At 38.3% G+C, this 17,998-nt stretch overlaps 1 protein-coding gene across 1 annotated transcript; it reads right to left on the reverse strand.

The window, feature by feature from the left end:
- Positions 1 to 2,108: 2,108 nt before the first annotated feature.
- Positions 2,109 to 16,562, reverse strand: LOC149053054 (uncharacterized). The gene is made up of 11 exons (XM_089201475.1): positions 16,502 to 16,562; positions 10,939 to 13,668; positions 10,231 to 10,336; positions 8,818 to 9,171; positions 8,470 to 8,482; positions 6,758 to 7,038; positions 6,185 to 6,523; positions 5,669 to 5,798; positions 4,920 to 4,959; positions 4,071 to 4,178; positions 2,109 to 3,490 (listed from the first exon to the last, which is right to left on the reverse strand). The coding sequence occupies exons 1-11, from the start codon at positions 16,560 to 16,562 to the stop codon at positions 3,180 to 3,182; spliced, it is 4,473 nt and encodes a 1,490-aa protein (XP_089057601.1). The 3' UTR covers positions 2,109 to 3,179.
- Positions 16,563 to 17,998: the final 1,436 nt, after the last annotated feature.

Here is a 17,998-nt window from a genome sequence, read left to right on the forward strand (position 1 = left end):
GACATCAGCCGTTGACTGACCTCGATTTCTAGCCATGTTTAAGCCTGTCTCAGTATTGGCCATCTGGGGCAAACTCCGACCTTTTCTTCTACTTCTGGAAATAACGCATCCTTGCTGCAAGCATCTTTGCAACGATCTCAATCATTTTCAATCTATTGCCTTTGTATTTAATTCGGCTTCTCGGAGCCATTGTCTTTATACCATACGCATACCATACGCATCCTTGCTGCAAGCATCTTTGCAACGATCTCAATCATTTTCAATCTATTATCTTTGTACTTAATTCGGCTTCTCGGAGCCATTGTCTTTATACCATACACGTTGTATTCGCAAAAAAATCCGACATTTGAAAACAACGACTTGAACGCTAGAGGCGACTTCAGTGTTAACCCGGCTACGTTTTATCATTCCTTAGGGATTTTAGTTCTAATAGCCCAGTAAAATTTTTGTGCACAGCCTGTGAATCAAATCTACGAAGTAAAATATTGTATCCTTCCTCGTACTAGTTTATAAGAATGAGTTTGCTAGTACCTGTATGGCTTTACACAATGATATTTTCCAGGCTCCAAAATAATCACTTTCCTAATTAACATTTCCCTTAAATCTAATGGCTTGCTCGCCCTGACAGCCCAGCCTCATGAACTAGTCCGCAACAGGTGTGAGAAGCAAATGAATGACAGAAATAAGCGACCCTGTTCCCTTATACACGTTTCTCAATGTCGTTCGCTTAGTTCAAATGTGGCATTTAAAACATTTTGTATATACTACACATTTTCTATTTAGCCAGGGTACCAGCATAATTATTTGACAATGGTGTTCATAAGAAAATGGTTGGGTTGAAATATATCATAATGTTTTGCCAGCAGGTAACTGCATTAATGAAAAAATGTTAGAAAAAGTGTGCATTTAATGTATATCCTGAGTTGTTGCACCAAGTTGGCCAATTTTAACAAATACTCAAGCCCTTTTAAAACCTCTTATGTTAAAATTTTGTCCGAGTGAACCAGTGAAAGTCTTAGTTGATGGTCAAATGAATACTTTTTCAGATCAATTAATAAAATGTATTGTTGTTTTTCATGGTAACCGTGATGTTGTCACAACTCCAGTTTCCAGGACAGAATTTCATAGAAGCTACTATATCAGACTTTTGAATCTCTTTCATGGGTCAATAGTAATATCGACTCAACTTTAAAACTAAATATAAAACTTAATTGATCTTTGGATTAGTTTCTGTAATGCACAAAGATATTCTAGTTCTAGCCCGTCTTCGTTGAAATCTAACTTTCGCAGCGTAAGAACCAGATGGTTGACAAATTTAGAATTTCAGTCGCAATAGTTGCCAGGATAGAGGACGGTTTAAAGACATGTACATTGATATGCAATTACAGCATAGGTCTTTGCAGCCAGAGTACTTGAAAGAGGAGAATTTAAACATCGACAAGAGTTGAAATGTGACTTTTCTTTTTAATTTTCTACGCTTATCAGAGGAGTTTGATAGTTTAGAGAAAAACCGTTGAAGTAAACAGTCATAATGGCGACACCAGGAGAAGGTATAAGAGATGTTAAGTAGGATTCTGGCACATTGTTTCAGTGACTACTGATCCCGCGTGTAAACCCTTCAATGGACCGGTGATATCTAGATCTTAACTCGAAGTCGTTTAACGTCGTTTCATTCTGTCTAAACCAAAATTAACAAACACGGGCAATAAAATATCATTTCAACCGATACAGACATCTAGGGAAGAAAACATTCTATATTCTGGACAATCCGTTCAAACGATAAGGAACGTCAACGAAAGTCTTCAGCTGCTTGAAAATACCGCTGACTAGCACGCATGTTGATATGTTGATCACTTTGCAAGTTGTGAGAATATCCGTCCTTCCGTTCCACATCTCGTTAACTCTTCGAGAGCCAGTGCATAGGAATTTTTAGAAGTTGAAGGGCTGGAAAATAAACTGACTGGAACTCCGCTTTTAGGGTTGGCTATGTAAATCTATATTATATGTGACAGGGACCACTCGTCGAAGCAGGGGTGAACTTGTTGTTGAACTTTCAATGGGGCGAAACCTCTATAAACCACAAAGAATCATGGGAGTTAAGCCTGAGAAAGAGACATTTTGTATTTGATTTTTGCTGAACTTTCACACTTTTTAAGAAAAAAAAGGTAGCTCAGCATCTACAAATTTTATAATCTAAGGCCGTTACACGTTTTATGCTTATCCACCACACTGAGACAAGGGGAATCTCACTCTATGCAAAATTACGCTGTTACTTCAAGCTAACCACAAACGATTAATTCAACTCAAATAGTGTCTAGCATCTAATTTTTCCTTACAGTGTCAACCTAAATCAAAAATTAAGAACACGAGAATATAGTAACTGATCACTAACTTAAGAAGCTCTTAACTGTTAAACCAATTCTCTTTGTCTGTTCCTTTGGAAATGCACAGAGAATAGTAAGGAGAAAATACATTCTAATGTCAAGCTGTTAAGTATGAGGTAAGATGCTTGAGTGTAGTGATGTACTTCACATGCTCTGGACGACAGAGCTAAACAAAAAATACTACGTCACAGTTATATGGATGACAGAGCTAAATAAAAAAATGCTACGTCACAGTTATACGGCCAATAACACGGGCTCAAGCGCTCGAGGTTAAAATTCAGCGAAATTTGCGGCAAAAAATAGGGCTGGCATTTAAAACCAAGGTATTTTGTTGTCGTTGAAGGCATTTTCCTATTTCCAGTGTTTTTAAGAAGAAAATTAAATTTGAAAATATCTAGAGGGTGTACAAAGTTTCTGGAAGTTATTCTGGAAGTTATTCTGTAAAAAAAAAAGCAGCAAGGCAAAAAACGCCTAGAATCTATAGCATAGAAAATCGAACGTGCAAACGACTCAAAATTCGTTTTCCGCGCCAAAGCGTGGCGCATACACAGACGTTATTCAGCTCTCGTTCTGGACGTCTGAGTGAATTCCGACCTTAGCATTCTTTAGCTAGCGGTTCTTGAGTGCAAAAATCCAAGTAAATATGTTTTCTTTAGAGATAATTTTTCTCCTATGTTAAATCGAGAGGAAAACGAACGACTTACTAGGCGCGAATGCTCGACACAGACGCTCTTTAGAGTACTCACAAAGATATTTGACGTAATACAGAAACGACTCAGTCTCTATAGTATATGACTAAGGAGAGGCATTTCCTAAAATCTCATCGCAACAATACCGCTCTGCTAGAAGTTTACGTTTCACCAATTCGTGACATAAGGCATCGTACAAAACTTTGTAAGTGGCTCCGGAGCCTACATTTTCTTTCCAACCCATTAACATTTTATAAGCCTTCTCTGCCAGCTCCTCATTGGCTTGATCAAAGTCATCTATTTCAGCTTCGTCGAATCCCAGACGTCTTCCTAATTTCTTCCATTTTTTTGCAAGTTTCCTGGACAGATATTCCAACTCCTCATTTGACGGTTCCCCATCTTTAACCAAATAGATACCTGAGGATAACAACAGAGGGAGAATAAGAAATTAGAAAAGGGATGCTTCAAGGCTTTGGCGAATAGCAAACAGTTGTGGCGAAAGGCGACTTCTATTTTTTTGGTATCATTCAATACCGAATCGTCAGCCCTTGAGATTGTCAAGCTTGGGCGAGGAGACATTTGCAGAGGCAGGGAAACCATTTTCCCAACCCATACATAAAAAGAAAATAAAAACGCTTAGGAAGTTTTCCAGACTCATTATCTATTTCTGACCTCTTATTTCGCCTATGGCCCGACAAGCATCTTGAAAATGGCGGTCATTAACGTCTCTTAGCTATAGTCTCCAGCCGTTAATGCTGGAATAGGTTCATGTAGTTCAAGATACACGGGTGTTGGATTAATGGTAGAGCCCACTTTTAATTCATTATTTTTTATTCTCTTATATAAGTGGGTAAAGAGGATGTCTAAGAAATATAATGCCAGTCTTTCTGCATAAACAAATTTTACCATGCATAAACGCGTACCAACAACATACAAACTTGAATAAAATACAATTAAAAAGGAAAATCCATCGCGACATTTTTAATCTCGGTACTACCTGCAGATTGGCGTATCCTCTTCCTAGGAGCTGCAACAGGGCTGCATGACGATGATTCTGAATTTGGACGCTTTACAATTGAATGTTTCACACTTTGGGAGGAAATACCTGCAGAATAATGGGGTTAATGAGATGGCTGGCTTGAGAACTAATGCAATTTTTATGGCGCTGATGGTTCGGAAACGTTGATGTGGTGATCACATGGACTGTGATCATTCGGGTAAGACCCAGCGATCACAAATTAAAGTGGTACGTTTTGTCGATTTCTCTTATAAGTAACAATGAGCATTGACAAATTTGACGAAGGGGGCCGTTATATGGGAAAATATTCGATTTAAGATTTCATTTGCAAAGCAATAGCGGGTGCAAACGATTCATCACTGTCAGAGTTACTCCATCATTTTAACCATACAGCCAACGGAATAATTTCTAGAGAATTACACTTCTCTGTGTCTTTGCCAAGCCGTTTTGTGCTTTATTCGTTTTCAGCATCAAACTCCCTGCAAGGAGGGACGCACGTACCGTGGTCTGCATTGAGTTTACGGATACATAACAGAGACAATAAGCCATCACTGTTGAGCGTGAGGGGGGGGCACGGCCCGATTTATTAACACATGAAGTAAGGCAGGTAATTATGACTTTCCGTTGAGAACACGTGCTTTGTCACTAAAAGCTACATTTTTAAAACCCATAGAGCCTACATTTCTAATTTTACATATTTTAGAACAAGATGACTGGTGTTAAGTAGTTGTATTTATTCGAACAACATATTTTAGAACAAGATGACTAGTCCAGTAAATTGTATTTATTCGAACAACAACAAAACCTACAACAAAAACAACAACTTACCACTTCCTTCTTCAAAGTCAGAGGTGACAGGAATAGAAACCTTAATGGAGGAGAAAAATTTGCAATATTACGGGTGCGTATGAGGTGAATAGAAATGAGGAAATAAAGAAATTTACAAATTAATAAGAAAAAGGAAAAATAATTAAGAAAAAAGGCAGAGGCATAGAAAGGGACTTTAAAGCAACTGAAAAGTAAAGTAATCACAAAATCAAAATAAAAAATTTGCAAGGTCCTGCATGTTCATGTACTGTTTTCTGTGGGAAGGACATTTCTCTACCTATTCAACGTTCCTCAGTGTTTTGTTTCTAGTGATTAGTCCTTAATAAGTTTCGTGCCGCCTTAAATGACCTCATTATCTTACTCGGAAACTAGCTTTACTACTCCTAGGTGAAAGAAACCTAAAAATGGAGGACTTGCAAAAATGGCTTCTTTTCATCTTAGTAAGCGGTCTGACCACAGGCAATGCACTTTGGAAGTAAGGTGAGATATTTTTATTGAGAATTTGACTGTAATTTTACTTCCTAAGAGCGGTCGTAGTTATTCCAACACAAACTACAATTTTCGCCATGACTCTTATTTCGCAAGATGATCATCTCACAACTGGAGCTTGGGCTGCCTGTGGTTAAAAAATTGCTAATCCTTTTAATTAATTGTCATCTACTGTAGTAAGGTTGGCATCAGTACTATATTAGCTCCGGGCTAAAAGTGCATTTAATTAGCAAATCCACAAACCGTAAGATGTCACCTACTTGAGACGCTAATACCATGATAATGTTGCACAAAAGTTGCTGATTTTGGTCGCAAAACTTCACTCCTGGAACACTCTCATTTCCTAAGCAAACTTCACCACCTGTGTAATAAACTTTATTCTCGTGGAATCTGTTAAAAATGAAATGAATTTAAATGAGGCAAACGTAACGTACACCAACCGAGTCTTCGTTTAGAAAAGCACACGTTTTGAAATCTTTTCTTACAACCGAAAATGAAAGCACATTTAACGAGAGCCCTACTGAATATTTAAAAACGAGCATTTGAAGACAATAAAGCCGAAAAAAACCAACATGTATATCTCCATGGCCCTATTGATTGATAAGAAACCTAGAAAATCCGTGGCGAAAAATGGTTCACTGACAGTTGAACAATGTACAATTTTACAATGGAAGGAATAAATCATTTCTATGTAAAACCAACATGACGTAACCTAAAAGCATTCAAGTAAATCATATGTACTTGATGGGCCAGAAATAAGTTGTATTATATTATACCTCACAAACTGCAGGGCATTTTTCTGGTCTGTACCCTGGGGTATGATAGCCTCGGAAAGAGACACCAAAATTTTCTCCTCTCCACAAACTGGTTTAGAAGAGCAGCCTTCGTCTTTGTAGGGTACGACACATTCCGATATTTTCCGTATTACATCATAATACAGTCTTTGAGGATAGCAAAAAAGTTTGAGTTTAAAATGTCCACGAACACCGGTCTCACACAAGCACGTAAAAAATCGGGCATGCTGAGGCCTAGACCTATAGCAAAGTTTTCCTACAAACTCAGTGAAGCCCGAAGTAGATTGTAAAAGTGATCTCATCAACTTGATTGGACGGAATCTATCGAAAAAGAAAAGGAAAAATCAAACACAGCTCAAGCAATCCAATGGAAACGATTATCAGCCATTGCACGGTAATCTTGAGTATATACGTACTCGAGTGGTCATTTCAATTATTGAATCTATAGTTAACTAAAAGAAATCCATGTATGTATGACTGTACACTAAAATACGTTTGAATTTCCTCTACGTCATGCGTATTATTTTTCAAATAAAGCCGACGAGAAGTACTTACCCAGAGAAATGCCTAACTTTAAATTGCACTTTCCCATCTACAAGACGTGGCGGTTCATCTAATTTATCTGTAATGTCTTTCCAGTCATGTGCTTCACATTGTAATATTCTCAGTTCACCGGGACGTAACTCTGCCAACTCTTGTTTTCCTTTACGGAAGGTGAGAGGAATCCTTATTGTTACAGGCGCGATGAGACTAACATTTTGAGAGCCTGAAATGTAAAGAACTGGACCGACAAGTCCTCCCTCTCCTTTTAGCTCACTGCTTGAGAATTCTTGTACCTGGATTTAAAAGCAAAACAAGTTTTTGGGCATGTTAAACCATTCGCAGCATAAAGATAATTTGCTTTACATTGTGGAAAGTGAATTTCAGGATGAAATTTTGAAATTATCTAAAAATTAAAGTACACAATGTAAATGTCCTTTCAAAGTTTTATGTAGTAATATAAGCATTATTATGAAAAAATGCATACACTGGACTTATTATAAAAAGTCTGATTGGTCAAGAGCACTCAATCAATATACAGTAAAGAGTGAAGTTCACATATAAACCAATATCTACCGCAGATATTGCAGTTATCATGTCGAGTTCAACCTCTGCCTAGTTTCCAAGCCCTGACTGTCTGTGAAGTATTCTTAAACTTTTGCAAATTTAAAGAGATGTCTTCTTTCGTAATTTGTTTAAAAGATGTATAATAAAACAATAATTTAATTTGGTTTTTGCATGATGTCATAACTCACCAAATCTTATGTCTGTGTTGTCTTCGGCTTACGTAGATAACTCAGACCTTGGTTTTGCTAATTCATCATGATATCATGCATAGCTTCATCCACTAATTGCATTAATTGCAAACCAATACAAACCAATACAAACCAATTTACCTGACAGGAATGATTTCAATTTGACATTTATATCGAAGCAAAAGTCTGTTTGTTGCTTAGAATGAGTTTTCCAAAACCTAGTTTTAAAAAGGGAATGCCCCGGGTCCATGAGTACACATGGGGACAGTAGTACCACAAATAATTCGAAGTTACCAAAACTGCTGATTAGAACTTTACCACATGTATCATCACACACATGCAAGCACAAGCCCAACTGTCCTCTATTTTAGATTAAAGTTGTTAATTAATATCTCTCTTTCCATGAATATTACCACCAAGTTCATGGAGTGTGTGGCAAGTAACTGAAGGTACAGGTTATACTATTGCAACACCTTTGCTTTATCTCCTTGCTTTTGACAATCCCCTCACGCTAATCCTATGACTTTCAAAACTGGAAAATGAAAACGTTGCAGGACTCATGCATGTATATAATTTTATAGTTCCATGCACCTTGATTGTCACACAGAAATCTTGATAAACAGGAACACAACTCTGAGGAATTTGGACACTGACATCAGGAAGGTCAGGCACAGTACAGGTCAATTCCGGGCCTCCTGCAGTACCTCTTGAAAAGGTGAAAGACTTAGGACGCCAGACTGCAGCAAATGAAGAAACTGCTGATTTTGTACAAACAGCTTGTGCAAATGGGAAAAGCCACTTGGGAACTGTTGAAGTTTCTGCATATAAAGTTACCCCCAACAGATGTCATTATGATATTTATGCTTCAAAGAATAAAGTTTGCAACAACATGGTTATTGAGGAAAATTTATATTATAGTGATTAAAATGCATTGGAGACTTCATGTAACATTTGTGCAATAATTACACGTACTGCTTGGATACACCTAAAGGGTAAACGAAAAAAAAGTTCTTAAGTTGGATTTGAAATGCCTATGAAGAAGCAAGAAGTCTACTTTGACATTATGAGTGCAGCAGGTCATGCATTGCAGGGATAGATGTCCGCATCTAAGTCATTGCACACCTACTCCTTCTCCCTTAAGGCAACTGATAAGTTCGGGTTACAAGTTGGGTTTAATTTTGGGTTAGGAGAGGGGGAGCTGCACATTTCTCAAATGCTGACATTGATGCCAGTGAAAAAGGGAGCCTAGGAATATCATGATCATTCATTAAGTTATTCACACCTGTATTTAATAAAAACATAACGTTACCTGATCCATACCAAGTATTCTCTGTCTTTAATTCCTTCCATTCATTGTTCTCTTGGTCAGTCAGTTGCTTGATAACCACCTCATACCCTTCCAAATATGGGGCACTGTGCATCAAAGATACAGTAAAACTTATTCCTTCAAAACTTTTCTTGTAATCCAGATCTGGTGGGCCATCATGAGATATTTCAATAATACTGCTAACCAATATCTCATCACTGGCAGTGGAGGGGGAGAGGGTCCTGGGGTTCCACAATAAGCATCTACATGTAAATGGCACAGGTTGTTGTACAGCTCCACTGCAAAGTTTGATAGAGGCACCAGCTTCCCTCAGGTGCCATGAGTCTTCCTTACCTCCGATTTTTCCTCTGAAATACAAAGGAAATTAATTATCCAGCATTTTAAGATATTTTTCCCAAGTGGAGTAAGCATTGACAAAGGTATTTAAAATGCAAGTGGCAAACTGGCAGTTTGAAAAACTCATTTAGATATTGACACTTAATTTCAAAACTAGATCTAATAAATGTTATTTTTCTTTATTTTTCTTTTCTTTTCCATTAATTTGCTTTTCCTTGACTCAAATAGCCTCAAGTTATAATCATAAATGATTCACTATCATTTTTGATAATAATTAAGTACCCCTTTATTGATGGAAACACTGACAAAAAATGTTGAATACCTGTAGAACATGTTAATTGAACTGGGTCGAGTAAATTTTGTTCTGAAATCATACGCGTGACATCTGAATCAAAGGATTGTGCAGCAGCATTAGACTTAGAAATCACCAGTATGATTTCAGACCAAAAGTGCATGGCAAAAGTTCAATTACCACTTCATTTTATTTATTTTAAATTTGCAAAATTCAGTTGATAAACGAATAAAGATCTTTTTTAAAGCCGGTACAAATACATGTATGTTATTTATCCAGTACTGAGCTGGTGTGTAAAATGTTATAAAAGTTGTCTTTCTTTTTGTCTGCAATTTTATTGATTTCCTAAAACAATCGGTTAAATCTAAGTTGTTGCTGTACTTTCGAGGAGCTTTCTCATTAGCTGGGAAATTGATGCACTTTAGAGCAAAAAATAGTGCATTTTATCAATAAATCGTGCCAATGAGAACCAATCAGATTGCAAGGATCACCAGTGATTTGAGTACGAATGTAATAAATTTTTAATAGCATTACAGTTATTAAGCATGAACTTTATTAACTAAAGATTTAAAAAGAAAATAAAATAAAAGAAAGTAACTGTCATTTATAAAGAGGTCCGGAGGGTTGTTCTTTAGTCAGAGCACTTTGTTGGCAAAAGTTGCCATTAGTTAACACCTCTTAGCAACTCCAACCCTGCTTTTTACAATGGTCTTTGCATCCATGAGAAAAAAAAGCATGGGAAAGGCAAAAAACTGAGTCATTGCAGAAAAACCCATACCTTTTGATCAAAGTCTTTTCATTGTCTTCAGTGTCTACTGTTGCATCTTCTATATCTGCCAAATCTTTCCTGCCGGTGTAATAAGGTACCTCATCCTCCTCTTTGGCTGGGGAAATTATTATTTTGAGGTGCTTGGTTTCAGTATACAATATAACGGACATTTACTACCACTTAATTCCCAATATCTGTTCAACCAAAATTGTTCAACATGGGGTCTTTCCGCACTAACGAAAAAGTTGTTTATTTAAAACAATTTTTTCGTCATTACTAAATTTTGGCAAATTTTGGCCAAAGCTGACAAATCGTGAAACACATCGCCGACAAATTTGTCCCAAGTAAAATCTGGACAAAATTAATTAAATAAGCAAGACCGTGATAAACTTGTCGATTAATTATCGCAAAAGCTACAAACAGCGTGTAGCTGAACTGAAATCAGTTTACTACAGAGGCAAAAATTCTCTTTTGTCGCAAAACTGTGGGATTCTAAAGTTTTAAAGCAGTTTTGAAAAATCCTAGAAATTGGAGGTGGAATCCTTTGGCATACTAGGTGGAGCGGTAAGAAATTTTTTCAACTTTGAAATTTATAATGTAGATGCAACACTCAAACAAACTTTTATCCTTTGATTTTGCTAGGACAGTTTTCGGCTGGAGTCATGAAAATCGCGAAAGCTCGGATATGCATTGATTAAGAGTATAAGATAAGATTACCGTATGACTCTGCTTCTCCAGCCTTGTCCCCCACTTCTTTTGCAATTTCTAGACGACGCTCGTGGTAACTGAGAGCCTTATGAAAATCGCCTAAGTCATGATAGGCATTACCAGGATTTCCATAAGCCCGTCCTTCTCCAGCTTTGTCTCCCACTTCTTTTGCAATTTGTAGATGACGCTCGTGGTAACTGATAGCCTTATGAAAATCGCCTAAGCTATCATAGGCATTGCCAAAATTTCCATAAGCCCGTCCTTCTCCAGCTTTGTCTCCCACTTCTTTTGCTTTTTGAAGATGACGCTCGTGGTAACTGATAGCCTTATGAAAATCGCCTAACATCTGATAGGCATTGCCAAGATTTCCATAAGCCCCTCCTTCTCCAGCTTTGTCTCCCACTTCTTTTGCAATTTGTAGATGACGCTCGTGGTAACTGATAGCCTTATGAAAATCGCCTAACATCTGATAGGCATTGCCAAGATTTCCATAAGCAACTCCTTCTCCAGCTTTGTCTCCCACTTCTTTTGTAATTTGTAGATGACGCTCGTGGTAACTGATAGCCTTATGAAAATCGCTTAAGCCATGATAGGCATTGCCAAGATTTCCATAAGCCCCTCCTTCTCCAGCTTTGTCTCCCACTTCTTTTGCAATTTGTAGATGACGCTCGTGGTAACTGATAGCCTTATGAAAATCGCCTAAGCTATTATAGGCATTGCCAAGATTTCCATAAGCAACTCCTTCTCCAGCTTTGTCTCCCACTTCTTTTGTAATTTGTAGATGACGCTCGTGGTAACTGATAGCCTTATGAAAATCGCTTAAGCCATGATAGGCATTGCCAAGATTTCCATAAGCCCCTCCTTCTCCAGCTTTGTCTCCCACTTCTTTTGCAATTTGTAGATGACGCTCGTGGTAACTGATAGCCTTATGAAAATCGCCTAAGCTATTATAGGCATTGCCAAGATTTCCATAAGCCTGTCCTTCTCCAGCTTTGTCTCCCACTTCTTTTGTAATTTGTAGATGACGCTCGTGGTAACTGATAGCCTTATGAAAATCGCTTAAGCCATGATAGGCATTGCCAAGATTTCCATAAGCCTGTCCTTCTCCAGCTTTATCCCCCACTTCTTTTGCAATTTTTAGATCACGCTCGTGGTAACTGATAGCCTTATGAAAATCGCCTAAGTTATCATAGGCATTACCAAGATTTCCATAAGCCCTTCCTTCTCCAGCTTTGTCTCCCACTTCTTTTGTAATTTGTAGATGACGCTCGTGGTAACTGAGAGCCTTATGAAAATCGCCTAACCCATGATAGGCATTGCCAAGATTTGCATAAGCCCCTCCTTCTCCAGCTTTGTCTCCCACTTCTTTTGCAATTTGTAGACGACGCTCGTGATAACTGATAGCCTTATGAAAATCGCCTAAGCTATCATAGGCATTGCCAAGACTTCCATAAGCCCGTCCTTCTCCAGCTTTGTCTCCCACTTCTTTTGCAATTTGTAGATGACGCTCGTGGTAACTGATAGCCTTATGAAAATCGCCTAAGCTATCATAGGCATTGCCAAGATTTCCATAAGCCCGTCCTTCTCCAGCTTTGTCTCCCACTTCTTTTGCAATTTGTAGACGACGCTCGTGGTAACTGATAGCCTTATAAAAATCACCTACGCTATCATAGGCATTGCCAAGATTTCCATAAGCCCGTCCTTCTCCAGCTTTGTCTCCCACTTCTTTTGCAATTTGTAGATGACGCTCGTGGTAACTGATAGCCTTATGAAAATCGCCTAACCTCTGATAGGCATTGCCAAGATTTCCATAAGCCCCTCCTTCTCCAGCTTTGTCTCCCACTTCTTTTGTAATTTGTAGATGACGCTCGTGGTAACTGAGAGCCTTATGAAAATCGCCTAACCCATGATAGGCATTGCCAAGATTTGCATAAGCCCCTCCTTCTCCAGCTTTGTCTCCCACTTCTTTTGCAATTTGTAGATGACGCTCGTGGCAACTGATAGCCTTATGAAAATCGCCTAAGCCATGATAGGCATTGCCAAGACTTCCATAAGCCCGTCCTTCTCCAGCTTTGTCTCCCACTTCTTTTGCAATTTGTAGATGACGCTCGTGGTAACTGATAGCCTTATGAAAATCGCCTAAGCTATCATAGGCATTGCCAAGATTTCCATAAGCCCGTCCTTCTCCAGCTTTGTCTCCCACTTCTTTTGCAATTTGTAGATGACGCTCGTGGTAACTGATAGCCTTATGAAAATCGCCTAAGCTACGATAGGCATTGCCAAGATTTCCATAAGCCCCTCCTTCTCCAGCTTTGTCTCCCACTTCTTTTCTAATTTGTAGATGACGCTCGTGGTAACTGATAGCCTTATGAAAATCGCTTAAGCCATGATAGGCATTGCCAAGATTTCCATAAGCCCCTCCTTCTCCAGCTTTGTCTCCCACTTCTTTTGCAATTTGTAGATGACGCTCGTGGTAACTGATAGCCTTATGAAAATCGCCTAACATCTGATAGGCATTGCCAAGACTTCCATAAGCCTGTCCTTCTCCAGCTTTGTCTCCCACTTCTTTTGCAATTTGTAGACGACGCTCGTGGTAACTGATAGCCTTATGAAAATTGCCTAAGCCATGATAGGCATTGCCAAGATTTCCATAAGCCCCTCCTTCTCCAGCTTTGTCTCCCACTTCTTTTGCAATTTTTAGACGACGCTCGTGGTAACTGATAGCCTTATGAAAATCGCCTAAGCCATGATAGGCAAAAAAAAAAAAGAAAAAGAAAAGAAAACTAGCCTTTGGGTGATGCCTTATCATCGGCCGTTAAGCCTTCTACACAGGAGATTGATGTTGAACTAATGTAATGAAAGCGGAGCAAGCCTGTTTATAATATTGTTGAGTATGGAAGATGTGAACAATTTGAAATGAACACTCAGAATGCTTTAAAATGAATACTTTGAAATTTTCTTCTTAGTTTTTACAACTTTTTATGTTATGCATAACATTTTCACATTACTGGTATAAAGCTTTTTTTTAACACAGAACACAAGTTACTGTTGATGGCATTTTCTAAACTTTCCGAAATTAGGTCACAAATTTATATCTATTCAAATGTCATTACAGTTGTCACTGGCAGTTAGTTTGGTTACAAGTTAGAAAGCCTTTCGAAAGAATGTAAAATATGCAAGTTTCATGACTACAAGTCTAACTTAAAATTTTATCAGCTGATCTCTAATATCACTAAGACTTTAAGTAGTAAGTGTAAGTGGTCATAACATAACAAGATATTAAATTTTCAGCCCCTTGAAATGCGAAAACTCGGGGTAAAAGGTGACATGTCGCTTTTACTACCATTACGTGTCTTCTAGGAGATCAATGCCTGAATTTTAAATTGCACTAAATACTACATTGATTTCAGTGGACTACTTACACCACCAAATAAATGCATCTACAAAAGTGAAAATGGTTCGATGATAAATCAGTGAAAATAACAGCATCCATCAAGATTACATCAAAATTCAGGAGTCATACTTGAAGTTATCATTAAGGGTCAATTATACTGGTGACAGCCGTTAAAAAATGTCATTAATTTCATTTTATACCTCCAGACAAATCGTGAAGCATGAAAATTTTCATCCTCTCTTAGTGTTCAGTGCAATTTTGAAACTATTGAAAAAAAAATTATTACCATTTCATTATACAAGCTTCGAACGCAACAGCATAACTTCAGTCTTATTCACTGGTTGATCTTCACAATGTTTTATGTTGTAATTAACACAGCGTCTGCATTAAACTTTCCTATGTGAGGGAGGGATAACAATGATCATGTACAAGTACTTCCATTATCATCAAAGGAAATATCAAAATAATTTTGATTAGACGCTGATAAATGTTAAATTCATTACTGAAACTTTCAAAGATCGTCACAGTGTTCAGAAAGTGCTTAATTCCATTGTTTCCATCGTCAGAGAGAGGGTCAATCCTATTGTGTAATTACTGTAAGCTGACTGTGTGACTCTGGTACAATAAACTTTGTTTTCTGTTTCAATATCAGTCATAATCACAGTCAACCATCATAATCAATTCCAAATGTCTGCCAATTTGTGCATTAGCCCCACATTTTAGACTGCCTGTAACATGAAAGTGCAGCGCTTGTTATCTGACCGCTTGCTATTTTTAAAAGAACCCATTTTAGCAAGTTATCCATTTCTAGGTTTGCAACATTAGACAAGCCGTTCTTGTGTAGTAAACCTAGAAAACATAGAAAGCGGTCAGATAACAGGCGATGCACTGTGGAGGTAAAGTGAGGTATTTTTATTGAGAATTTGACTGTATTTTTTTATTCCCAACAGCGGTCGTAAATATTCCCATATAAACTCTTATAATTTCGCCATGACTGCTATTTCGCAAGATGATCATCTCACAGCTGGAGCTTGGGCTGCCTGTGGTTGGAGATTCCAAGGCATGTTCCTATACTTATCCAGTTTAAACTAGTCTGACGAAGTTGCTCGATCATTTCCTTTGTGATAGTGTACGCCGGTCTCCCTCCTGAACTTGCAGAGAATGCCAATGGAAGTTTTTCCTTTGGACAAAGGCATGATACATTTAAAATATCTGACGTCTTTCTTAATAAGACGACTAAAGACAATTCTAACAGCTCAAACAGGTTTGAAGAGGAATTTTGAGACAGTGATATGGCGATAAGCATTGTTGTGTATTCCTAAAGCTTCCTGGCACAGATTTCTAATCCTACATGAACAATGCGTGATGAACGAAAGTCCCTTTCAATGGTGCTCTTTAGAGAATCAACAAACTTTGTAAAGTATTCTGCACTAAGTTGCTCCGCCGTTTTGAGAGAAATATTCCGCTTACTAGCTGTTGCTCACCGGCTCAGAAAAAGTAATCGATAATCTCGCACAGTGATTTCTTTTTCTCACGCAACAATTTCTCATTCTCAACAGTTAATATTTAATTCTCGGTATATTGCTACATCAGTCTTTTTCTCAATTAAGGTTTTATCATTCTCGATGGGTAATTTAAAATATCGCATAACAGTTCTTCATTCTCATACAGTGATTTCCATTTCTGATGTAGTGGTGATGTAGGCTAATTTCAAATTGTTTTTACGACATAGTCTGGTAACTAATTATTAGCACCAAGCTGAGGCTCAAGGGCGCTTATTTTGAAAGCAAGATCGGAGTCACTGTAAGTCGAATATGAAGTTTTGTGCCATTTCTGTGTGCAAAAATAACTGAAAGGCCGGACCTCAACTTTTCCGAGTTTTCAGGCGAAGAGAGTCTAAGAAAGAAAGGAAGCACCTTCTTTCGTCGCGCTGATAAGGAGTTCACGTCCATCAAGAACTTGCATATATGCTCCGAACACTTTCTGAATCCTGAAGTCTGAAATACCGGTGAAGTCATGAGTCCAAAAACTTCAGCGAAAATGGATGGGGAAGTGGTTTTTCTCCTGGCAACGTAATCAACTCGTCGCATTGCTCTGTTTTCTTTTCAAGTTCAGGAACTTTTATTTCAGCTGCGTTCTTGCAAAGCTCTAGCAGTTCTGCCCTTTTCCTACTCTTACCGTTTACAGAAATTTGAATACCCCTTTCCTTTAATAGTTTCCTTAGCTCAGGAACTTTCATATTTGTGAAGAAGTTTTTCTTTTCACCTACTTTGATTTAATTTGGTGTTTTGTCATCGCTTCAATGTTACATTTCTACATTTTTATATGCCATGGCACATAGTTTTTTCTCGGAGGACTCGTGTCCTTTTCCATCCGTATCGAGGTGCACTAGACTCAGGTATCGTTTCTTCAGCCTCTTGCTCCTGTTGACTATCCGCTGCCTGAGTTTCTACTAGATCAAACAATACGCTCTACCCTGTTACTGTCAGACTCTGAATTGGAGTCAGAGGCTGGCTGAAAGTTGTTCTGACTGTCCTCCACAATAGAAGTCAAAATCTTACTGCCAATGCGTGCCTTCACCACCCTCACTTTCTCGTCTCTCTTTTCTCTAAATGCAATAAAGTTCAAGTTTACCTACTCTAAGGGATGGCGACTAGTTTCTCTGATAGAGATCTTCCTAGTCAATGCCATTGTAGCCCTGTAGGGCCAACACTTTTTTTTGGAAAAAATACCAAAATTCTCCAGCCAACCCCTTCCAAGAAGAAACGTACCTTACTTCTTTTGGATCGATGAGAGCGACATCGCACCGAGCCTCATCTTCGTGCTGTAATTTCGGTATTAGGTCATTGAGCTGTGAGAACTCGGATTTACTCAGTCCGGCCGATTAAAATTACAGAGAAGTACCAAGTCTTTTAATACCTTTCTATATTCTTGTGGTAACAGAGAAAGTTTGCGTCGCAAAATAAACTTCGTTTGGACCGGGCTTAACCGATTGTAAATCAGAAACTGTGAACCAAAAAGCTGAATTGTCCATGGGATTCAATTTGTGCTATATTTGAGGCCGACAAACATTGGTTTAAATAGCTCTTATGAAGAAAATAAATATTTAAGCTGTGTTTGACAAAACAGCTTTAAAACATAATCTCAATTGACAATCTAATGTTCATTGCCAACGAGCCAGCCGAGCGAAGACGCTCGGCTGGCGAGGCGGCAGAGAATAGTGCCGCGCGAAGAATGGTGTATGCGAAAAAATTCTCGATCGGCATTGAAAAGTGTAAGTGTAAGGCGTAAGGTGTAAGATGTAAGAATGTCTCAGTTTAGGCCAATTGCAAGGAAGGAACTATTCAAGCCAATGAAAAAACGTGTTACATTGTAGTTTTTAACCAATCAGGAGGCGGTACATTTAGACACTTTCGCGTGGTTGTTTGATGAGCTTGTTTGCGGAAGCGTCTCTTCGTTTGGTTTGAAGTGCAAGCAGCTCGATCTTGTTGTAGAAGGTGAGTGTTTTCTTTGTTGTGGTCGTTATTGAATTGTAAAGAATTTCATAGGCTCAGAATATACAGTGGTCAAGAGACCAATAGCACTAGCGTGTTATACAGCGGTTGAGAGATCAATAGAACCAGCGGGTTCGCTACTGACTTGAACCAGCAAGCTCAGCAATCAATAGGACCAGCG

The sequence above is a fragment of the Pocillopora damicornis genome, chromosome 1 (genome assembly GCF_964200805.1).
Source record: "Pocillopora damicornis chromosome 1, jaPocDami1.2, whole genome shotgun sequence".
Taxonomy (NCBI): domain Eukaryota; kingdom Metazoa; phylum Cnidaria; class Anthozoa; order Scleractinia; family Pocilloporidae; genus Pocillopora; species Pocillopora damicornis.